The sequence below is a fragment of the Cervus elaphus genome, chromosome 9 (assembly GCF_910594005.1).
Source record: "Cervus elaphus chromosome 9, mCerEla1.1, whole genome shotgun sequence".
Taxonomy (NCBI): Eukaryota; Metazoa; Chordata; class Mammalia; order Artiodactyla; family Cervidae; genus Cervus; species Cervus elaphus.
The window spans coordinates 62,948,260-62,972,923 of NC_057823.1; the positions used below are offsets into that span (position 1 = coordinate 62,948,260).

General features: G+C 46.7%; 1 protein-coding gene across 4 annotated transcripts in view; it reads left to right on the forward strand.

The window, feature by feature from the left end:
• Positions 1-24,664, forward strand: part of NDST1 (N-deacetylase and N-sulfotransferase 1) — an 88,739-nt gene that overhangs the window by 57,142 nt on the left and 6,933 nt on the right. For all 4 annotated transcript variants that reach the window (XM_043913293.1, XM_043913294.1, XM_043913296.1 and 1 more), the window contains 10 exons: positions 6,149-6,303; positions 6,963-7,148; positions 8,923-9,051; positions 9,867-10,049; positions 13,866-13,962; positions 15,147-15,270; positions 17,227-17,401; positions 19,670-19,840; positions 20,507-20,616; positions 21,988-22,090. In XM_043913293.1, coding sequence (XP_043769228.1) covers positions 6,149-6,303; positions 6,963-7,148; positions 8,923-9,051; positions 9,867-10,049; positions 13,866-13,962; positions 15,147-15,270; positions 17,227-17,401; positions 19,670-19,840; positions 20,507-20,616; positions 21,988-22,090 — 1,433 coding nt within the window. The remainder of the gene's footprint in view (positions 1-6,148; positions 6,304-6,962; positions 7,149-8,922; positions 9,052-9,866; positions 10,050-13,865; positions 13,963-15,146; positions 15,271-17,226; positions 17,402-19,669; positions 19,841-20,506; positions 20,617-21,987; positions 22,091-24,664) is intronic.

The window sequence follows — 24,664 nt, forward strand, 5'->3', positions numbered from 1 at the left end:
GAGAGCCAAAGAATTAATGGTTTTGAACTGTGGTGTTAGAGAAAACTCTTGAGAGTCCCTTGGACAGCAAGGAGATCATCAAACCAGTCAATCCTAAAGGAAATCAGTCCTGAATATTCATTGGAAGGACTGATGCTGAAGCTGAAACTCCAATACTTTGGCCACCTGATGCGAAGAACTGACTCATTGGAAATGACCCTGATGCTGGGAAAGATTGAAGGTAGGAGAAGAAGGGGATGACAGAGGATGAGATGGCTGGATGGCATCACCGACTCCATGGACATGAGTTTGAGCAAGCTCTGGGAGCTGGTGATGGACAGGGAGGCCTGGTGTGCTGCAGTCCATGGGGTCGCAAAGAGTCGGACACAACTGAGCAACTGAACTGAATTGAAGCTTCTTGATGGGAGGGACTGGGGATGGGAAAACCTGGGTCTTGCTCTGTGGGTAGGGCCTTGCTCAGTAAAACTTTAATCCAATTATCTGCTAATGGGTGGTCTTGCACTCCCTCCTTGATAATTGTTTGGCCTGAGGCGACCGGCCCTGGGGTCTGTGGACTCTCTGGTAGGGTTAATGGTGAACTCCAGGAGGGTTTACACCAAGGGGGACCCTCCAGTGCCCCTGTCCCTGTGATGAGCCTCTGCTGACCCGTGCCACCAGAGGAGGCCCTCCAACACTAGCAGGTAGTTTTGCTTCAGTCTCCCGTAGGGTCACTGCTCCTCTCCCCTGGATCTTGGTGTGTGGAGAATTTTGTTTGTGCCCTCCAAGACTGGAGTTTCTGTTTCCCCCAGAAAATCCCTCTGGAATTCCAATAATCAAGTCCTGCTGGCCCGCAAGGTCAAATTCCCTGGGGATTCCCAGTCCCTTAGACAGATCCCCAGGCTGGGAAGCCCGACCTGAGGTTCAGAACCTTCACAATAGTGTGAGAATTTCTTTGTTATTGTCCTCCAGTCTGTGGGTCACCCACCCAGAGGTATAGGATTTGACTTTGTTCTGATTGTGCGCCTGCTCCTGTCTCCTTGCAGCTTCTTTGTCTCTGGACATGGGTTGTTTTTTTTTTTTTTTTTGATGGGTTCCAGCATCCTCCTGTCGATGGTTGTTGAACAGCTAGTTGTAATTTTGGTGCTGTCCCAGGAGGATATGAGCGCATGTCCTTCTATTCTGCCATCTTGAACCAGAAGCCGAGTGTGGAGTTTTGTTTTTTTGAGTGTTGAGTTTTAAGGCAGCTTTTTCATCCTCCACTTTCACCTTCATCAAGAGGTCCTTTAGTTCCTCTTCGCTTTCTGCCATTAGGGTCATGTCATCTATATATTTGAGGTTATTGGTATAATTCCTGGCAATCTTGATTCCAGCTTGTGCTTCATCCAGCCTGGCATTTCACATGGTATACTGTGCATATAAGTTAAATAACCAGAGAGATGATATTCAGCCTTGTTTTACTCCTTTGTCAATTTTGAACCAGTCTGTTGTTCCATGTTCAGTTCTAACTGTTGCCTCTTCATCTGCATACAGGCTTCTCAGGAGGCAGGTAAGTTGGTCTGGTATTCCCATCTCTCTAAGTGTTTTCCACGATAGGTTTGTTTTCTATATCTGTGACTCTAATTCTGTTTGTAAATAAGTTCATTTGTACCAACTTCTTAGATTTTGCCTATAAGTGATATCATATGGTACTTGTCATCTCTGTTTGACTTATATCACTAAGAATCTCTCAGTTTATTCATGCTGCTGCAAATGATATTATTTCACTCATTTTTATTGCTGGGTAATACTCCATTGTATATATGTACCACTTCTTCTTTACACATTGGTCTGTTGATAGATAAGTTGCTTCCATGTCTTGGCTATTGTAAATAGTGCTTCTGTGAACCCTGGGGTGCATATATCTTTTTGAATAATGGTTTTCTCTGGATATCTGCCCTGGAATGTTATTGCTGGGTCATGTGGTATTAATAATTCTGTATATAGTTTTTTAAGGAACCTCGGTATTCTTCTTCGTCATGGTTGTAACCATTTATATTCCCACCAATAGTGTAGGAGCATTCCCTTTTCTCTGCACCCTTTCTAGCCTTTATTTTTTGTAGATTTTTTTTTTTTTTTGTAGATGTTTTGATGATGGCCATTCTGACCTTGCTGTTGTTCAGTCATGTCCAATCCTTTGCGACCCATTAGACTGCGGCATACCAGGCTTCCCTGTACTTCACTGTCTCCTGGAGAGAGAGAGATTGCTCAAACTCATGTCCATTGAGTCAGTATGCCATCCAACCATCTCATCTTCTGTTGCCCCCTTCTCTTCCTGCCCTCAGTCTTTCCCAGCATCAGGGTATTTTCCAGTGAGTCGGCTGTTCACATCAGATGGCCAAAGTACTCGAGCATCCACATCAGTCCTTCCAGGGAATAATGAAGGTTGATTTCCTTTAGGGTTGACTCGTTTGATCTCCTTGCTGTCCAAGGGACTTTGAAGAGTCTTCTCCAGTACCATAGTTTGAAAGCATCAATTCTTTGGCCCCCAGCCTTCTTTATGGTCTAAGTCTCACATCTGTACATGACTGCTGGAAAAACCATAGCTTTGACCACATGTACCTTTGTCGGCAAAGTGACATCTGTGCTTTTTAATACAGTGTCTAGGTATTATAGCCTTTTTTCCAAGGAGCAGGCATCTTTTAATTCATGGCTGCAGTCAACGTCCACAGTGATTTTGGAGCCCACGAAAATAAAATCTGCCGTTGTTTCCATTTTTTCCCCCATATGTTTGCCATGAAGTGATGGGACTGGATGCCGTATTCTTCGTTTCTTTTGGTGTTGAGTTTTAAGCCAGTTTTTCACATTCCTCTCTCACCTTCATCAAGAGACTCTTTATTTCGTTCCTCCTTGCTTTCTGCCATTAGGGTGGTGTCATCTGCATATCTGAGGTTATTGATATTTCTCCTGGCAGTGTTGATTCCAACTTGTGCTTCATCCAGCCCGGCATTTCACATAATGTGCTCCGCATATAAGTTCAATAAAGAGGGTGACAATATACAGCCTTGATGTACTCCTTTCTCAATTTTGAACCAGTCTGTTGTTCCATGTCCAGTTCTCACTGTTGCTTCATGACCTGCATATAGGTTTCTCAGGAGGCAGGTAAGGTGGTCTGGCATTTCTGTCTCTTTTAGAATTTCCCACTATTTGTTGTGATCCACACAAAGGGTTTACTGTAGTCAGTGAAGCAGAAGTAGATGTTTTTCTGGAGTTCCCTTTCTTTTTCTATAATGGATATTGGAAATGTGGTCTCTGGTTTCTCTGCCTTTTCTAAATCCAGCTTGTACATCTGGAATTTCTTGGTTCACATTACTGTTGAAGCCCAGCTTGAAGGATTTTGAGCATTACCTTTTAGCATGTGAAATGAGTATAATTGTGTGGTAGTTTGAACATACTTTGGCATTGCCCTTCTTTGAGATTGGAATGAAAACTGACCTTTTCCAGTCCTGGGACCTCTGCTGAATTTCCCAAATTTGTTGGTATATTGAATGCAGCACTTTAACAGCATCATCTTTTAGGATTTTAAATAGTTCATCTGGAATTCCATCACCTCCACTAGCTTTGTTTGTAGTAATGCTTCCTGAGACCCTTCCTAAAAGAGTGTTGTAAACAGCATATGTATATATGGGTCTTATTTTTGTAGCCATTCAGCCAATTTATGTCTTTTGGTTTGAGCATTTAATCCTTTTACATTTAAGGTAATTATCAATATGTATGCTGTTAATGCCATTTTGTTAGTTGTTAGTTGGATGTATTTCTAAAGTTTTTTTTTTCCTTTCCTCTTTTGTTCTTTTCTCTTGTGATTTGATGTTTATCTTTACTGTTGTATTTGGATTACTTTTCCTTTTTTGTGTCTGTATCTTTTGTAGATTTTGTGTGTATGTGTGTGGCTTCCCTGAGGTTTTGATATAGTAGTCTACATATACACAAGATTGTTTTAAGTTGCTGGTCTCTTAATTTCCAATATTCTTTATTTGTACTCTCCTCTTTTCTCGATTGCTGGTTTGATATTAGATTTGTATATGAATAATTTCCTACTTTTACTTTGTTTGCCTAATAGTGAGCTTTCCCATTTTGTAATTTTCCCGATTCTTGTTGTGGCCCCTTATTTTCTGCCTAAAGAAGTTCCTTTAAGATTTGTTGTAAGGCTGATTTGGTGGTACTGAATTCTCTTAGCTTATGCTTGTCTGTAAAGCTTTTGATTTCTCCATTGAATCTGAATGAAAGCCTTGCTGGATAGAGTATTCTTGGCTGTAGGTGTCTCCCTTTTATCACTTTAAGTATATTGTGCCATCCCTTCTGGCCTCCAGAGTTTCTGCTGAAAAATCAGCTGATAACTCTATGGGAGTCTCCTTGTATGTTATTTGTTGCTTTTTGTTTTTAATATTTTTTTGTTTTTCTTTTAATTTTTGTCTGTTTTATTAATATGTGTTGGAGGGGTTTATGGTCCTCCTTAGGTTTATGTCTTATGGGATTCTAATGTGCTTTCTGAACTTGGTTTATTAGTTTCTCATGTTAGGAGACTTCTCAGCTATAGTCTGTTCATATATTCTCAGTCCCTTTCTCTCTCTCTTCCTTCGGGACCCTAAAAGGGAATGTTGGTATATTTAATATTATACCAGAAGTTTCTGAGACTGTCCTCATTTCTTTTAGTTTTTTCTTTATTCTGTTCCATGGCTGTGATTTCTATCATTCTGTCTTTCCACTGACTTCTTCTGACTCAGTTATTCTGCTATTGATTTCTTCTAGTGTATTTTTCATTCCAGTTATTGTATTGTTTTCATCTCTGTTTGTTCTTTAAATCTTCTAGCTCTTTGTTAAACATCTTTTGTATTTTAATGATCTATGCCTCCATTCTTTTTCTGATATTTTGAATCATGCTTTCTATCGTTCCTCTAAATTCTTATTCCTTGGTGGCTCAGACCGTAAAGTATCTGCCTACAATGAGAGAGACTTGGGTTTGATCCCTGGGTTGGGAAGATCCCCTGGAGAAGGAAATGACAACCCACTCCAGTATTCTTGCCTGGAGAATTCCATGGACAGAGGAGCCTGACAGGCTACAGTCCGTGGCGTTGCAGAGTCAGACAAGGTTGAGCAACTCACACTTTAGTATCTTTAAGTTCTTCTACAGGTTGGTTGCCTATCTCCACTTCATTTAGTTGTTCTTGTGGGTTTTTATCCTGTTCTCTGCCTGGAATGAGTTTATTTTCGTGTCTTAAGGGTTGAGGTTGAAGGCTGAGGGCTGTCTGGTTCATACTTGCCCTCCTCTTGGTGACTTTCCCTTGTTCCTCACATGCTACCCTTCAGACTGGGCAGGAGGGAACAGCTCCTGAGTGGTCATCTGTAGTGAGTATTCACTTGAGCTGCCTTCTGCTTGGGCCACGGTGAGGACAGCCTCTCTTAAATTCTAGGCAAACCCTGCTAGTCTGCAGCTCTGGAGGAAAGTCTGTGGCTTAGCTCCAAAGCCAAATAAGAGCAACACTGGGTGGTTTGTTAGTAATTTTATATTCTTAACCCTTAACAGGACTTCCCAGCTGGCACTAATGGTACAGAATCTGCCTGCTGGTGCAGGAGACACAAGAGATGCAGGTTCCATCTCCTGGAGTAGGAAATGGCAACCTGCTGTAGTATTGTTGCCTGGAAAATTCCATGGAGAGAGGAACCTGGCAGGCTGCAGTCCATTGGGTTGCAAAGAGTCAGACATGATTGAGCACACGCACAAGACCCTTAGCATCTCAGAGGTAGTTGTGGTGATGTACACAAGACAGCTTAAACATCCTGTATATATACAGAGAACATCTATAATAAGTAAAAGACAAGTAACCCAATAGAAAAACAGGAATAAAATCACAGCAAGCAAGTCAGAGCTAGAGGAAACCCTTGGGATCATTGTATCTGAACTGCATATTGCACAGATAGGCCTTGAGGGCCCAAATATGGGGAGAACTTGGTCGGAGTCATCCACTGAGTCAAGGCCACATGGTCCCAGGGCCTGGACTGGGGCTCTGTCTCTGCTGCCCTGTAGCTCATAGAATTGCTCTGAGCGACTTTGGGTGGGCAGTGGCCTTCCACGCCCATCCCCGGGCCTCCAGGCAGTTGGGTTGGGCTGAGCTGCCTGTGCTTTGGGCTGTAGGTACCGATGCTGAGGATGCGGGGGACGACCTGCTGCTGTCATACGTGAAGGAGTTCTGGTGGTTCCCCCACATGTGGAGCCACATGCAGCCCCACCTTTTCCACAACCAGTCCGTGCTGGCTGAGCAGATGGCCCTGAACAAGAAGTTCGCTGTCGTGAGTAAGATTCCCTGCAGGGCAGAGTCGGGTGGGCTCGGGGCTGGACTGGGGGTCAGAACTGCTGGCCTCCCGCTGCTTTTGCAGTTCCATGTGACAGCTTTTTATTAACATCTTTATAGCCACTGTCTCACTGAAGCCTCACTGATACCGAAGAACCCGGTATCTCAATAGCATCATTTTAGCCAAGAAACGGAAGCTCAGGGAAGCCACCCCAGCTTATAAGAGGTCTAACCAGGACTTAAACCCAGGACTGTTGGCTTCCGGAGCCCAAGCTCTTGTCTTGAGGCTAGACTAGGAGCCCTGGACAGCTGGAAGAGGTGCCCAGCAAGGAGAGAATGAGGCCTGGTGCCGATGCCTCCCGAGCCACCAGCCAGTCATAGAGACCACGAAGGCAGAGTGGTGCCCATCCTTGCTCCTCACTCCTGGTGCAGAAGGAAGTGAATGCTGGGCTGAGAGCGGGAGTCCCAGCTTGGCTGGTGCTTTCCTCCGAGACTCTGGGCCCCGAGCCTCAGCTTCTCCATCTGCACCTCGAGGTCTCGGACCTGTTGCCCTGCCGTCCTGGTCTGTGATTTCTCTCCCCTGCCCTGCAAAGGGGAAGTAAGGCCCAGAGGAGCAGGAGCCCTGTGCTCACCCTGCCCTGGGCCTCCTCTCCCCAGGAGCACGGCATTCCCACAGACATGGGGTATGCGGTGGCACCCCACCACTCGGGCGTGTACCCCGTGCACGTGCAGCTCTACGAGGCTTGGAAGCAGGTGTGGAGCATCCGCGTGACCAGCACGGAGGAGTACCCCCACCTGAAGCCAGCCCGCTACCGTCGCGGTTTCATCCACAACGGCATCATGGTGAGTGTGGCCCAGAGCCTGAGAGGCAGGACTTTGGGGACCTGGTTAGGGGTTTCTGCTGTCCCCTCTGTCACCTGAGGCTTCCTATCCCAGGGAGGGAGGATGCCTGCCTGCCTCTTTAGTGAGAGACTCTTATGCTTTTGTGACAGGATCAGGTGGATGAACATTTTTTAAGAGGCCTCTAGTGAGGCCCTGGGACAGGCCTCTGTCTCATCCATTTGTTGGCTTACGTAAAATGTGTCTGTCCCTTTTTTATACACTGGGAATACTGAAATGCACAAAGTCAACAGAAGTCCCCACCTTTGTAGACCTGACATTCTAGTGACAGGAGACAGTGCATTCATAACTGTGTAAAGTACATAATGGTCAGATGGTATAAGTGCTGTGGAGAAAAATCAAAGAGGGGATGGAGATAGGGTGTGCTCAGAAGAGGAGAGGGCTTCCCAGGTGACGCTAGGGGTAAAGAACCTACCTGCCAGTGCAGGGAGACATAAGAGGCACAGCTTTGATCCCTGGGTCAGAAAGATCCCTGGAGGAGGGCCTGGCAAGCCAGTCCAGTATTCTTGTCTGGATAATCCCATGGACAGAGGAGCCTGGCAGGCTATGGTCCATAAGAATTGCCGAGTCGGACATGACTGAAGCGACTTAGCATGCATGCAGGAAGAGAAGAAGCTTAAACAAGATGGTTAGGGAGAGCTTTCTGGGGATGGAGCCCTGCTGCTACACGAGGAAGAGCATGCATGGCAGAGAAAACAAGTGCAAAGGCCCTGAGGCAGGCTTGTGCCAGGTGGCTTTGGGGACCAACTAACAGGCAACTATGGCTGGAAGGGACAAGTTGGGACATGGCAGGAGATGAAGTCAGAAGGGTGATTGGTGGACCAGGTCATGCAGGGCAACATAACACCCCTGGATGGACTTTAGCTTTTAGTCTGTGTTGGGAGGGTTTTGAATGGAGTGCTCTGATGACCTGACTCATATATTAAAAGGATTTCCATCATTCTGGCTCCTAGAGGATAAAGTGGGGAGCCAGTGGAGGCTGCTCCAGTCTTCCAGTTGAGGTACAGTGGCTTGGCCCCGGGTGCAGTGCTAGAATGTGATCAGATTCTGGGCTCATTTAGTAGTTAGAGCATACAGGAACTGCTGATGAGTTGGATATAGCATGTGAAAGAAAAGAAGATTACTCTGTTTTTGACCTCAGCCCCTGGAGTGGCTGGACAGTTCTCATCAGTCCAGATGGGAAGCTGTGGGAAGGCCAGAGTCACACCTCCATCCATCTGTCCACTGACCTCCTCCTTTCAGGCATTCCTACTGACTCTGGGGATGAGGTGGTGACAGAGAGGGTGAGTTCTCTACTCTCCTGGATCACATAAGAAACAGCTAAACCAGTGCACAGCCGAGAATGCCATGAGGCAAGTGCTAAAGCCAGGAGAGGAGTCACAGAGCGTGCCTGGGGGCACTGCTCTAGAGAGGGACAGGGCCCTTGCGGGCACACAGGCCGGACTGCCAGAAAGATTCCCCCTTGCCAGTCCCTAATACCTTGGAGTCTGCTCATTTTGTACAGAGAAGTATGAAAAGAATTTACATGTGTAAACTGGCAAGGCCGGGGCGGGCTCACTTGGGGGACTGTCACAGGCTGCAGACCTTCTTTGGTGGGGAAGACCCCCAAGGGTGGGGGCCGTGTGGTCACACAGGAGGCTGCCTCTCTGAGGAGACACCCTGCCTGCCGCCATCCGGACCTGGAGAAGCCATAGCTCCTCTCCCGCCCCATCCCCAGGTCCTCCCGCGGCAGACCTGTGGCCTCTTCACACACACCATCTTCTACAACGAGTACCCGGGTGGCTCCAGTGAGCTGGACAAGATCATCAATGGGGGCGAGCTCTTCCTCACCGTGCTCCTGAACCCTGTGAGTGCTCCACAGCCCGTGGCTGGCAGTGAGGAGGGGCTGCTGGACCGCCATCCCCGGGGGAGGGTAGGAGCAGGTGTGCAGCTGGGGGTTAGAAAACCCTCGTTCCAGCTCTGGCCCTGTCCCCACTTGCTGTGTGACCTTGGTAGAGAATCTGAGCAGTCTTTGTTTCCTTTTATCATCTTGCACTTCTGTACAATAGAGTTGGCATTTTTGTCCATGTTATTATTTCCAGTCCTTGTGTATGTATAAATATATGAATATTGCATATTAACATACATAATAAACTGAATATGTTAAACGATATATCATTATATATCTGTATACATTTATATATATGTACTGATATATATAATTTAAAAGGCACTCGCTATAGATGTAGAGTGCATTTCATCTCTTTTCCTGGGCCTCTCTTTATCTGTAAAATGGAAATAATCATCTGTGCTTTGATAATATTAGATAGATATCAAGTGGTGGTGTTATCAGCTTTGGGGGGTAACTGTGTATTCCTTACGTTTCATGTACCCCCTCACCTTCCTGCCAAAAGAGTACAAAAGAGCACCCATGTGTCTGCACAGGAGGTCAGCTTCCCTTTCGGGGCTGCTGTCTTTGGTGTCAGTCAGACTGGATTCACCGGGTGCACCTAGTCCACGGTCACGTGGCGAGTTTACCAATGGCCCTGGTGAACCGTGGACTGGTCATCGAGCAGCACTATAAGCTTAAGCAAGGCCAGCGGGTCAGAAGTGGGGGTGAAGGTAGTGAAGGAGGCTCCGAGGCTGACAGCCCCTGCCTCCCATCTTCCCTCCCTGGAGCAGATCAGCATCTTCATGACACACTTGTCCAACTACGGGAATGACCGCCTGGGCCTGTACACCTTCAAGCACCTGGCGCGCTTCCTGCACTCCTGGACCAACCTCCGGCTGCAGACGCTGCCCCCGGTGCAGCTGGCCCAGAAGTACTTCCAGATCTTCTCCGAGGAGAAGGACCCGCTCTGGCAGGTGAGTGGGGCGGGCGGCCTGGGTACCTCATTGCAGGGAGGGAAGGCCCACCACCCACAGGTCTGCGCTGCAGGCACAGATTCAGGGACTCAGTCCTCAAGCCCTCATACTCTCTCAAGTGTAAACTCAGGTGTACACTTGCTCACCAGTGTAGGCGCTGTCACTTGTTCTTGTGCACATGAAACCTCCCATGCAGAACCTATGTGAATGCACACTCACACACAGCCTGTGAAAAACAGCAGCATAGAACTGCAGTGAACATGGTGTAAATGAGTGTGGAAAGCAGCTGCTGGCCTGCCTGGACTGTCTGTTATGTCCCTTCTCACTCCAGCAGGCTCTGAGCCCGGGAAAGGGGACCAGTCAGAGAGCTTAAGTGACAGTTCTTGGGGAAGTCTGCCCTAATTGTTCAGTTGCTCAGTCGTGTCCCACTCTTTGCAACCTCATGGACTGTGGCACGCCAGGCTTCCCTGTCCTTTGCTGTCTCCTGGAGTTTGCTCAAACTCATGTCCATTGAATCAATGGATGATGCCTTCCAATAATCTCATCCTCTGTCACCCGCTTCTCCTCCTGCCCTCAATCTTTCCCAGCATCAGGGTCTTTTCCAATGAATCTGCTCTTCGCATCAGGTGGCCAAAGTATTTGAACTTCAGCATCAGTCATTCCAATGAATATTCAGGGTGATTTCCTTTAGGATTGACTGGTTTGATCTTCTTGCAGTCCAAAGGACTCTCAAGAGTCTTTTCCAGCACCACAGTTCGAAAGCATCAATTCTTGGGCCCTCAGCCTTCTTTATGATCCAGCTGTCACATTCATTCATGACTACTGAATAAACCTTAGCTTTGACTGTATGTACCTTTGTTGGCAAAGTGATGTCTCTGTCATTTAATACACTGTTAGGTTTGTCATGACTTTCTCCCAAGGAGCAAGTGTCTTTTAATTTCATGGCTGCGGTCACCATCCAAAGTGATTTTAGAGCTCAAGAAAATAAAGTCTGTTATTATTTCCATTTTTTCCCTATCTATTTGCCATGAAGTGATGGGACTGGATGCCTTGATCATGATTTTTTGAATGTTGAGTTTTAAATCAGCTTTTTCACTCTCCTCTTTTGCCTTCATCAAGAGGCTTTTTAGTGCCTCTTTGCTTTCTGCCATTAAGGTGGTGTCATCTGCATATCCCAGCAATCTTGATTCCAGCTTGTGCTTCATCCAGCCCAGCATTTTGTGTGATATACTCTGCGTGTAAGTTAAATAAGCAGGGTGACAATATACAGCCTTGACGTACTCCTTTCCCAATTTTGAACCAGTCCATTGTTTCATGTCCAGTTCTAACTGTTGCTTCTTGACCTGCATACAGATTTCTCAGGAGGCAGGTTAGGTGGTCTGGTATTTCCACAGTTTGTTGTGATCCACACAGTCAAAGGCTTTAGTGTAGTCAATAAAGCAGTAGTAGATGTTTTTCTGGGTTTTCCTTTTCTTTTTCTATGATCAACAAATGTTGGTAATATGATCTCTGGTTCCTCTCCTTTTTCTAAATCCAGCTTGTACATCTGGAAGTTCTCGATTCATGTACTGTTGAAGCCTAGCTTGAAGGATTTTGAGCATTGCATTGCTAGCATGTGCAATGAATGCAATTTTGCGGGAGTTAGAACATTCTTTGGCATTGCACTTCTTTGAGATTGGAATGGAAACCAACCTTTTCCAGTCCTGTGGCCCCTGCTGAGTTTTCCAAATTTGCTGGCATTTTGAGTGCAGGATTTTAACAGCATCATCTTTTAGGATTTGAAATAGCTCAGCTGGAATTCCATGACCTCTACTAGCTTTGTTCATAGTAATGCTTCCTGAGGCCCACTTGACTTCACACTCCAGGATGTCTGGCTCTACCTGAGTGATCACACCATTGTGGTTATTGGGTCATTAAGACCTTATTTGTACAGTTCTGTGTATTCTTGCCACCTCTCCTTAATCTCTTCTGCTTCTATTAGATCCATACCATTTCTGTCTTTTATTGTGACCATCTTTGCATTAAATGGTTCCCTTAGTATCTCTAATTTTCTTGAAGAGATCTCTAGTCTTTCCCATTCTATTGCTTTCCTCTATTTCTTTGCATTGTTCACTTAAGGCTTTCTTATCTCTCCTTGCTATTCTTTGAAACTCTGCATTCAGGTGGGTGTATCTTTCCTTTTCTCCTTTCCCTTCTCTTCTTTTCTCAGCTATTTATAAGGCATCCTCAGACAACCATTTTGCCTTTTTGCATTTCTTTTTCTTGGGGATGGTTTTGATCACTGTCTCCTGTGCAGTGTTATGAACCTCTATCCATAGTTCGTCAGGCACTCTGTCAGATCTAATCTCTTGAATCTATTTGTCATTTCCACTGTATAATCATAAGGGATTTGATCTAGGTTATATCTGAATTGCCTAGTGCTTTTCCCTACCTCTTCAACTTAAATCTGAATTTGGCAATAAGGAGTTCATGATCTGAGCCACAGTCGGCTCCTGGTCTTGTTTTTGCTGCCTGTATAGAGCATCTCCATTTTTGGCTGCAAAGAATATAATCAATCTGAATTTGATATTGACTTTCTGGTGATGTCCATGTGTAGAGTTGTCTCTTGTGTTGTTGGAAGAGAGTGTTGGCTATGATCAGTGTGTTGTCTTGGCAAAACTGTTAGCCTTTGCCCTGCTTCATTTTGTACTCCAAGGCCAAACTTGCCTGTTACTTAAGGTGTCTCTTGACTTCCTACTTTTGCATTCCACTTCCCAGTGATGAAAAGGACATCTTTTTTTGGTGTTCTAAAAGATCTTATAGGTCTTAATAGAACTGTTCAAGTTCATCTTCTTCAGCATTAGTGGTTGGGGCATAGACTTGGATTGCTGTGATGCTGAATGGTTTGCCTTGGAAATGAACCAAGATCTTTCTGTTGTTTTTGAGATTGCACCCAAGTACTGCATTTTGGACTCTTTCTTTGGCTATGAGGCTACTCCATTTCTTCTAAGGGATTCTTGCCCACAGTAGTAGTTATAATAGTCATCTGAATTAAATTCACCCATTCCTATCATTTTAGTTCACTGACTAAGATGTTGATGTTCACTCTTGCCATCTCCTACTTGACCATGTGCAATTTACCTTGATTCATGTACCTAATGTTCCAGGTTCCTGTGCAATATTGTTCTTTACTGCATCAGACTTTAATTTCACCACCAGACACTTCTGCAACTGAGCATCATTTCCACATTGGCTGTTTGCACCAGTGGGGACTGTCAAAAACTAGGAGCAGAAGCTTGAATTGATGGGCTCACAGTTCAGACCAGGAGTCCACAACCTAGCTTTTAAGTCAGTATGGCCTGTGGTCTATTTTTGTACATTTTTATTGGCACATGGCCATACTCATTCTTGTACATACTGTCTGTGACTACTTTCAAGCTCCAATAGCAGAGTTGAGTGGTTGTGACAGACCGGATAGTACCCAAGCCTAAAATATGTAATAAACATTTCAAAAGATTTACTATACTTCATAAAGTTTTCTGACCTCTTGCTGAACTTTTAAAGTCAACAATAGGAGCCTGTGAGCTCCTGTTATGCGCCAAGTGCTGGGGTGAGCATTTTTTAAGGCTTTGTCTGGGAGCAGGAGACTGACCAGAAATGGATGCTGCCTCCCAGTAGCTCAGTGTCCTGAGGTGGGGATGTGACAAGGACACGTGTAGTTACACTTGTCACTCAGGGCTGTCAGAGCCACACATCCATGTGCAGTGGGAGTCTGGAATCCGTTCACTGAGTCCGTTCTTCTGCCCCGCCCTGACATCTCTTCCACTGTCATTTTAGGATCCCTGCGAAGACAAACGCCATAAGGACATCTGGTCCAAGGAGAAGACGTGTGACCGCTTCCCAAAGCTCCTCATCATTGGCCCCCAGAAAACAGGCAGGTCTCTCCACTCTTGACCGGCTTCCCTGACTGTCTTGACAGCTTCCCCTGCTGTCCCAGCCACAGAATTCTGGAGACCGTCGTGCCCTGGTTCCACTCCCCAGTAATCTACACCCTCTTTCCCAGGAAGTGGGACTGAAGCTGGGGTGACCATGAGTTGCCCATCAGTGTGGAGGTGGGAAGGGTAGAGGTTGGGCATTGAATTCTCCTATTGTGAACCACAGCCTCAGGGAGCTCTCTTGGTGTCCTCTTGGGGGTTTCTGAGTCCAAGCAGAGAAGCCTAGATCAGATGCTGTGCAAGACTGAGCCAGTGCCTGGCAAAACTTGATCAGGGCAAAGAGGACTGACAAGTCAGTCATGTCTGCAGTGGTGACACACCCACTGTATGGTATGGATGGCTATTCCCATGTTACAGACAAAACGCTCAAGGCTCGCAGAACTTGTCACTTTCTCTAACACATTAGTTAGGAGATGGCATATCCAGGTCTGGGACTCTGGTCTCTGTGCCCCCGAAATATATACTCTGAACCACCGAACCCTGTAGTCTCTTCTCTTCTGAAAGCTCTCATTAGAGCATGTTAACTGTAGATCCGTGTAGGAAAGGAATGGACTCTCTGAAGGGAGGGGGTCAGCCCTGTACTGTCGAATGGGGAGGGAGTGTGAGTGAAGGAAGGGCATTCAAACAGGAGGCATCTGGGCCAGATGTCTTAGCCCTTCAAGAATTTCACACCAGCAGACTGGCGAGTCTGGAACTCCCTGTCCTTGAGTTCCTCCCAAGTGCCAGAGAGGACCCGAGGCCCAGGGCCTGAAGGGGCCAGCAGAAACCGTCTTCTTCGGGGTTTTGAGGGGACAGTAATCAAGTGGATGTGAATGCCGGGGTACAGTGCTGAGAAGGATTCTGAGGTCAAGTCTTTGTGATGAAGAATGTTGTGATAGGCTAGTGATGTCTGCAGTGGATTCAAGAGTTGGGGTGCCCATCTGCAAACTCTGTATTTGCCTGTCCTGAGTTTCGTATGTTTCCCTCATGGTAGAGATGAGGAAACTAAACCCAGAGAAGAGAAGGGACTTTTCCAGTGTCTCCCAGTGAGTAACGGAGATCCAGGACCAGAACTCAGGATTTCAGACTCTATCTTTTCGCTGGGGGCCTGGGCCCAGGTCTCACCTGCCTTCCTTCCCTGCAGGCACCACGGCCCTCTATCTGTTCCTGGGCATGCACCCTGACCTCAGCAGCAACTACCCCAGCTCCGAGACCTTTGAGGAGATCCAGTTTTTTAATGGCCACAACTATCACAAAGGCATTGACTGGTGAGTGGGTCTTTCTGTCAGCAGTGGGACAGGACGGCCGCCATGGAGGCTGCCAAGGAGGAGGTCTGCTGAGGCCACAGCAGGAAGCAGCTGGCGCTTGCTCACACGCAGCCAGTTCCTGTAAACAGGGACAAAGTGCAGTGACCCTTGAGTCATGATGTTGGAGCCTGCACATAGATGGGACACTGATGAGGAAGCCCTTTACCCTTTTATATTATTGCCTGGACTCAGGGAATACCAGAAGTCAGAGTCCATCCCCTTCCTTGCCTTCATGAGTCCAAGAAGAGAAGAGGGACACGCCTGAGGCCCTGAAAGCTGAGGACAGAGCAGGGGTTAAAATCCAGGTGTTCGGACCAGAAAGCTGGCCCTTTCCACTGTGTGTGGCTGACCGTGTAGCAGGAGGCGATCTTGTGAGCCCTTCAGAGGTGGCTCGTTAAGTCTTCAGGGAATCTCCTGGGAATGTGGCTGGAATTGCAGATTCCTACCAGAAGCTGTCACCAGAGGCTCCCTCAGGGTGTGGGTGCTAGTGGGGATGGTTTCACACTGTTTCTTGTTTGCCTCTCTCTCATCTTTTCTAACCTTATACACGTGTTGCTCTTTTTTATTATTTTTATGTCTGTGGTTTACCTGAGTAGAGACCTCATGGGTGTTATTCTGTTTGTTTTTTGGTGTTTCTCTGTGTATTCCATCAGCCTCTTTCTTTCTTTCAATCATCTGTCAGGCAATCTAGCTTTCGTTTACTCTCTCCGATACTGCCACAGTCTCTTATCTAAAATCCATTGTAACCAGATACATGATTGGAAGTCACCTCTTTATGGATTTAGAGAGACATAATATATTTAACAGCACCTTCACCAAAGTCTGGGGCAGCACCCATTAGCAAGTTTATTAATATATCTGTAGCAAAGTATGTGTATATCTGTAGCAAAGTATATGCCAAGTAAGATTCTAAGTCAAGGTTTGCTGCCAGATGGCTTTGCTACAAACTTAGCAAAAAAGCTTCTTTCTCAGAGCTTTCTCCATTTAGGTATAACAAACAATGAATTGTGAACATAAAGGTGCTATTTTGTAAAGAAATTTTGGACATGTGAGAGAACTAGCAATTTCTCAGCTCCACTCCAAATATTTTGTTTGTAGGGGTACAGAAATCCCCCAGGCCCCCAGGTAACTGAATTCTGATAAATGGGTCCCTGGGACCACCCAGGAGAAACCTCGCCTCACAGGATAGAGTAGGGCTCCTATGCCCTTAACTATGATGGGCTCTGTGGGCTTTGGTTCCCAGAAACTTCCGAAGCTGTAGCTCCATCTTCCATGAGTAGGTGCCCCTGGGAGGGTCTGGAGTGTTTATTTGGTTTTCTGAGGAGCCCTCAACCTAGAGGAGATCTCAGAGGACTGGTGTGGACAGTCACTCTGAGCGGGATGTGGGAGGTTCATCTGGGAAGCTGTCAGGTTCACCCATAGGAGGCGGGCGGAGTGTGGGGGAACAGATGGCAGGCAGTCAATCGCCTCCCCTCCTTGTCTGCTGGTCTACAGTAACAGCTTAGAAAGTACCATCAGGTCAGGAAGGAAACCCTGCAGCCTGGAGGCAGCAGAGGGCGTCCTTCCCCTCAGTGCTGGGTTTCCCGGTCAGAAGCGTCCCCGCTCGCCCCCTTGTGGCAGTAAGGGTTAGGGCCCTGTCAGTTTCACTGTGGGAGCATCCCACTTAAGAGGAAAAGATCCTCCTGATCCCAGGGTCTCCCCAAAAAAGGAACAAATTCATTAGAGTGGCCACTTGGCAGACTCCCTCTGTCTCGGATCCCGGCAGAAGTAAGTCCTTGTTAGACTGAGAGCAGTGTGCCTGCTTGCTTTCTCACGTTCCACCCCCTAGTGAACCCGGCCCGGGCCCTCCCGACTGCGTTCCTCAGGCCCTTCTCCTGAATCTTGCCTGTGAGCGCCCCCTCTGTGGGCTTCCTGCAGGTACATGGAGTTCTTCCCTATCCCCTCCAACACCACCTCCGACTTCTACTTTGAGAAAAGCGCCAACTACTTTGATTCGGAAGTGGCTCCCCGGCGGGCAGCTGCCCTGTTACCCAAGGCCAAGGTCCTGACCATCCTCATCAACCCAGCGGACCGAGCCTACTCTTGGTACCAGGTGAGCTGGGGTGGGGCCCTGGGTAGTGGCACAGGCTGTGTCTACCACTCAGCCACTAATAAATATCAGCAAACATTTATCTTGCATCGTCTTTGTCCTCTCCCTCAGCTAGGCTCCTGCAGTGCACTGGTGGGTAAGAACAGGGTTCCTTCCACTATGCTTCCAGCCCAGAGGAGGAGCCAGGCAGAAATTCATGCTGAGTCCCAGCCAGGTTACCTGCTTGCCCTCCCAGCTTTATCTGGGGACCTGCCTCTGACTCTGATTTTCCAAGTAGAGGTAGAGGCTGGTTTTACTTGCTGAAGTCAGGATTTGGTGAATAGTGATCTGGGCTCATGCTAACTGTGGCCTCCTCACTGGGCTCGGAGTGGGGGTGGGAATTCAGAGAAGGACAGAACACAGGGCCTGCCCTTCCTAGTGGAGGATGCAAATGCCTGATCAGGTAAGGAAGTTACCTAGACTGTGATTCGTGCAGGAGATCGCAACTTCTAGTTGCTCCTTGACTGTGTAAGAACTAGAATTTTCTTTAATCTCAATGACCTGACTGAATTTTTTCTGAGCACCTTTCCACTGGGCTTATAGGAAAGCTTAGGCTCAGGTCTTTGGGGGGGGGGGGGTTTCCTCTCCTACCTGCCAATCTTGCTGGAATTATACTTATGCCAGGGTGGGAGGCTTCCTGCTCTAGAGCTGGTCCTGCTGCAGGCCTGGCCACCCTCTGAGCTTCCTCTCTGGGGCCTCATTGTGGCCATGGGCTGGTAGGAGGCCAGGTGCAGATCCCCCTCACAGACCTCTCCGCCTCCTCTCCCTCCAAGCCTGGTTACCCTCCCTATCTGGAGTGTAGGCCTACTCTTCTCACGACTTTCTGTCTATACCCCGACATTCTCCTTTTCTCTGGGAGAATGGAAGCCATTTCTCTTCGTGCCCTGCTGCCCCCCATGCTGTGCCCCGGCAGTGAGCAGAGACTGACCATCTGTATTAATGGGGGGCGGAAAGAGGAAGGAGAGGGAGGCAGAGGGAAAGCAGCCCTGGGTGGAGGTGCCCGGGTTCTGTCCTGATGCACCTCCTCCTCTAGAGGGCGGAGAGCTTTGTGTCTCCGCTCACAGACAAGAAGACCAAGGTTCATCAGGCCGGGTGACGAGCTCAAGTTCATGTGCTGGCGTTTTGAACCTAGCTCCTCCAGGTCCAAGCCCCTGTTCTTTCTTCTGTCTGTGGCTGAGGCGGGATAAGAAGAAGGGGGGCTGATTCCTTCCAGGAGGGTCCAGGGAGGTTCTGGAAGGAGGGGAAGGATGGTGGCCTGCTTCAGAGGGGAGATCAGGAGGATGGGGGCTGTCCCCCCACCCCTGGCCCAGGCTGTGTGTGATGCTCAGTGAGGGTGTGGGGGTTTGTGAGGGTCACCCCTGGTGAATAGGCTCGCGATCTCTGGACTTTGGCACTCTGCAGATGCCGACTGCCCGGGGCATTATTTCAGGTGCTTCAAACCTGGCGTTTCCCCTTTACAGTTCTTTCCCAGTCCTTCTGTCTTAGTCTGCTTGGGCTGCCACAGCAAGTATTATAGATTGGGTGGCTTAAACAATAGCATGTTTTTTCTCACAGTCCTGAAGCCTAGAAGTCTAAGTCCAAGATTGAGGTACCAGTCGATCTGGTTCCTGGTGAGAGCTCCCTTCCTGGCTTTTAGACAGCCACCGTCTCGCTGTGTCCTCTTGGCAAACAACCTCTGTGGTGTCTCTCCTTACAAGGGCGCCAATCCTATCACAGGGGCTCCGCCCGCCTGACTGCATCAGGGCTTAGAGCAGACATTTGTATCTGCCTGGTGTGTGAACACATAGCTTTATTTTATTGTATTTATGAATGATTATCTTTATTACCTTTATATATGACAACTGATTCTAGTTTTCTATCTGTGAAGGCAGTATTGAGTTTTATTTTGAAATACCTTTATGTGAATAAGGAGTCCAAATAAAGAAAATTCTGTTGATTCAGCATGTACAGCTAGACATGGCAGAGACCACAGAGATGGTGTGAAGTGACCAGCATTTGGAAGCTCTGACTTAGTATGACTCCCATCTTGCAAAGATGGGGAAACTAGGGCTCCAGGGGGCTGTGACTTCCCTGAGGTCAAAGGGTAATGACAGGTAGAGCCAGATCTTGAGCCCAGGGCTCCTGGTTCCAGCTCGGCGTCTTCTGGCCACCTCCTACTTACTGTCCCACAAAAGCCTCTCCCTTTGGTGCTTCCACGTGGCACACTGACCCTCTCTCCCTGCCCGTCTGCAGCACCAGCGAGCCCACGATGACCCGGTAGCCCTGAAGTACACTTTCCATGAGGTTATCACGGCTGGGCCCGACGCATCCTTGAAACTGCGCACCCTCCAGAACCGCTGCCTGGTCCCCGGCTGGTACGCCACCCACATCGAGCGCTGGCTCAGCGCCTTTCACGCCAACCAGGTAGGCCTGTCCCTGACCCTCGGAAGGGCAGCCATAGCACTGACTTGGGGCAGTTAACCGAAGGCCTCAAGGTCTTTCACCAGTGACAGGGCCAGAAATGCGGTCGTTGGACACTTAGGTCTTTGGGATCTTCAGAGGTTTCAGTCTTGCTTATCCCAAGCCCTTGTCTCATCACAGCAGGCTCTGTAACCCTAAGGGGACCCGGAAAGCCCTGGAATAGGCCCTGGGAGGGAGGGAGAGCCCAGTTGGAGAGGTAAACAGGGCCAGGTTGCTGAGGCATTTTAAGGAAACCCTTGGTGGGTTTAGGCAGGAGAGTGACATGTAGTCCAGAAACGTGGAGAGAGGCAGAGAGGGAGGTGTCATAGGGGCAGGAGGGAAAGGCAGGGTCTTGGTGATGGATTAAATGCTGGGAGAGAAAAAAAAAAAATAAATGCTGGGAGAGGACGGCATCAGTCGGAAAAAGCTGGCAGAAGGCAGGGAGCAAGACTGCCCAGGGCTAAGGCACAGAGACGCTTCCTGTCCAAGGAGAAGGAGGAAGCACTCTATAGAGCGTAGGGTCCCCAACCCATAACCATGGCTGCTGACCCAGAAGACTGGGGGCCTGTTGGCCACTGGAGTGAAAACAGGTTCAGATCACATTCTCCTTTTTCTTTTTTTTTTTTCCAGATTCTGGTCTTGGATGGCAAACTGCTGCGAACAGAACCTGCCAAAGTGATGGACACAGTGCAAAAGTTCCTTGGGGTGACAAACACCATTGACTACCACAAAATGTTGGCGTGAGTGTTATCTTGGCCTTTCAGCAGGGGGATGTCCTAAACAGGCACATGGGCCCAAAAGCCAGAGGCTGGAATGATTGGGAGAGAGACACAGATTAGAGTCAGCAAGTATGAGAAAGTATGTGTGGCCCTGATGGCAGTTTAGCAGAAAAGTTAATATGACTTGAGTCATATAAACAAAGGTATTGACTCAAGAAAAAGGGAGGTGATGACTCTGTTCTCTTCTGGTAGTCCTTCCCCTAGGGTGTTCTTTTCAATCTGGACTGAACATTTTCAGAGTGTTCAAGTTAGACCAGTAATGAGCAACTCTAATACCCACAAGGGTTTCTTAGCATTAGTTTATGACCTAAATATAATTTAAGGAAAAAGATACTATAAATATTGTCAACAGTTAATTCTCATCACTTAAAACCCAATGCAAGGACACTGAGAATGCCCTCCCAAGATGAATAAGTGCCAGCCTGTGTTGAGGGACTCAGGGCTGAGGAGAGGCTGTCTTCGATGGTGAATCACAGACAGGTGACACACAGCTGGATGAGGGAGTCTCAGGAGGAGAAAGAAAGTCTCCTTCCCCAGCTACCTTCTTCGGAAAGCCCTGCAGCAAGAATATCCCCATCTCCCTACTTTGGAGGATGAAGGTAAAAAAGGGAAGTCAGTCCTTTGCTCTGAGGGTAGAGAGGAGCAGCAGCGAAGGGCATGGCTGTGGCAGCAGAGATGCCTGGGTGAGGATTCCAGACCCATTACTTCTTTAACTTTGGGACCTTGAACTTGTGTCTTAGTTCCTTCAAGCCTCACTTTCCTCCTCTGTAGGTTGGGGGTACAGGTAATAATAATTCCTACCTCCCGAGGGTCACTATCTTGTAGAGCTCTTGGCTCAGTGCGCCCAGCATGTACTAATCTCAGTAAATGACAGCTGCCCTCAGCATCACCATGCCTACCCTGTGACCCATTCAGAAACCCCCATCTCGCTCTACTGCCAGAAGGAAGCTCTGTTCTCCTGCTGTCCTTATGCCCAAGAATCTCCAGATAGTTGCTGATCTGGGACTGAATTCTGACGTCATTATGCCTCCCCTCCCGGTAACAGCACCTTCTCTCCCCAAAATACCCTGGAAGGCCCAGCATGTCTTCAGATTCTGAAGGCAGTCTTGCTTTGTCAGCTCTGGAGTTTACTAAACAACAGCAACTTTCCAGTGATACACATGCTTAAACACAATTGTAGATAGAGCATTTCTTGATAAAGATTGAATTTATTAAAAAGCAAAAGAACCCCCACTAAACGTTCTTCTCCTACTGGGTTCTCACCCCTGAGTTGGAGAGTTTCAGGAGGATTTCCAGGCTAAGGAAGGATGAAGGCTTTCCCCACCTCCACAGGTTTGATCCAAAGAAAGGATTCTGGTGCCAGCTGCTCGAAGGAGGAAAAACCAAGTGTCTAGGCAAAAGCAAGGGCCGGAAGTACCCAGAGATGGACTTGGATGTAAGTAGCAGACATGCTGCCTGTGGCAGGGGAATAAATGATGGGGGTTCCGTACTGGAGAGAAGCTTCTCTTTATCTGACACCCAGCGCTCAAGCATTGCCTTGACATTTCTTGGATAGTGTTCTTAGGAGGAAACGTGGGCTAGGATTTATTTCCTTTCACAAGGGCTGAATGCTATGGGGCTTTGAGAATGAATCAGACATGTTCTTTGCCTTCAGGGAGCTCCTAGTCTAGGAGGGAAATGAGTCACACGTGCCAGTAAGTAGAATACAAGGCAAGAAGTGCTTTGTGTAGTTAGGTATGCACATGTGTGATGGGACTTCAGAACAAGGATGTGCCATGTGAAGCTGGACGGGTAAAGGCTTCTCAGACGAGGTGGGGGCTGACTCTGGGGTTGGGCCTGGAAGGATGGGGTAGCATTTGGACCTATGGCATGGAAGGATGAGGCATTCTTGTAGGAGAGGACATCCTTTATAGGATAAATGGGAAAGGGCACACATTGTGACTGTGGTTATGTTTCCCAGTGTTTTCATTACCCCTTGCTCATTTTTTAAAAATCCAAGTATAGTTGATTTACAATATTGTATTAGTTTCAGGTACATAGCAAAGTGATTCAGTGTTTATATATATGTATGTTTTTCAGATTGTCTTCCTTTATAGGTTATTACAAGATATTGAATATTGTTCCCTATGTTATGCAGTAAATCCTTGTTACTTATCTATTTTATATATAGCATTGTGTATCTGTTAACCCATACTCCTAATTTGTCCCTCCCCACTCCCTTTCCTTTTGGTAACAAGTAAGTTTGTTTTTTGAGTCTGTTTGTTTTGTAAATAGATTTACTTTTTAGATACCACATATAAAGTGATATCATACAGTATTTGTCTTTTTCTGTCTGACTTCACTTAGTATGATATTCTGTAGGTCCATCCACATTGCTGCAAATGGCAATAGTTCATTCTTTTTAATTTTCTAGTGTATGTATTGTACCACATCTTCTTTATCCATTCATCTGTTGATAGTCACACAGGTTGCTTCCACATCTTGGCTATTGTAAACAGTACTGCTATGAACATTGGGGTGCACATATCTTTCCAATGCATGTGTGAGAAAAGATGCATGCGCCCCAATGAGTTTTTTCTGGATGTATGCCTAGGAGTTGGATTGCTGGATCATATTGTAGATCTGGTTTTATTTTTAATTGGAGGAAAATCACTTTATAGAATCGTGTCGGTGTCTGCCATATACCAACACGAATCAGTCATAGGTATACATATGTCCCCTCCGTCTTGAACCTCCCTCCCACTCCTCACAACATCCCATCCCTCTCGGTTGTCACAGAGCACCACGTTGGGGTCCTGTGTTATTCAGCAACTTCGCACTAGCTATCTGTTTTACATGTGGTAATATATATGTTTTAATGCTACTCTCTATTTGTCCCACCTTCTTCTTCCCCAGCTGTGACAAGTTTGATCTCTATGACTGTCTCTCTATTCCTGCCCTGCAAATAGGTTAATCAGTACCATCCTTCTGGATTCCATATATATGTGTTAATACAATATTTGTTCTTCTCTGACTGCACTCTATATAACAGACTTTAGGTTCATCCACCTCACTAGAACTGACTCAGATGCTATTCCTTTTTATGGCTAATATTCCATTATATATATGTACCACAACTTCTTTATCCATTCAACTGTCAATGGACATCTAGGTTGCTTCCATATCCTAGCTATTATAAATAATGCTGCAATGACTAGTTTTTAAAAAGGAACCTCTCTTTTGTTCTCCACAGTGGTTGTGCCAATTTTTACATCGCCACCAACAGTATAGGAGGAACCCCTTTTCTCCACATTCTCTCCAGCATTTATTTTTTGTAGGTCTTTGACGTTGGCCGTTCTCATCCTTGTGAAGTGATCCCATTGTAGTTTTGATTTCCATTTCTCTAATTAGCCATGTTGAATGTTTCTTCATGTGCCTGTTGATCATCTGTATGTTCTCTTCAGAGAACTGTTTAGGTCTGCTCTTTCAATTGAGTTTTTTTTTTTTTTTTATACTGAGTTGCATGAACTGTTTGTATATTTTGGAAATTAACTCCTTGGTTGTGTTGTTTGCACATATTTTCTCTGTTCCTTTTGTCAGTGGTTTCCTTTGCTGTGCAGAAGCTTTTTAAGTTTAGTTAGGTTCCACTTCTTTATTTTTGCTTTTATTTCTTTTCCTTGGGAGACTGACCTAAGAAAACATTGTTATCATTTATGCCAGAATGTTTTGCCTATGTTACTCTTCTTGGGGTTTTGTGGTATCATGTCTGACGTTTAGGTCTTTATATCGTTTTGAGTTTATTTTCATATATGGTATTAAGGAGTGTTCTGTTTCCTTTTTTTCTAAATTTTTATTTTATATCGGAGTATAGTTGATAAGCACTGTTGTGTTAGTTTTAGGTATATTGTAAAGTGACTCATTTATACATATGCATATACCTATTCTTTTTCAAATTCTTTTCCCATTTAGGTTATTACAAAATATTAAGCATAATTCCCTGTGCTATGCAGTAGGTCTTGTTGGTTATCTA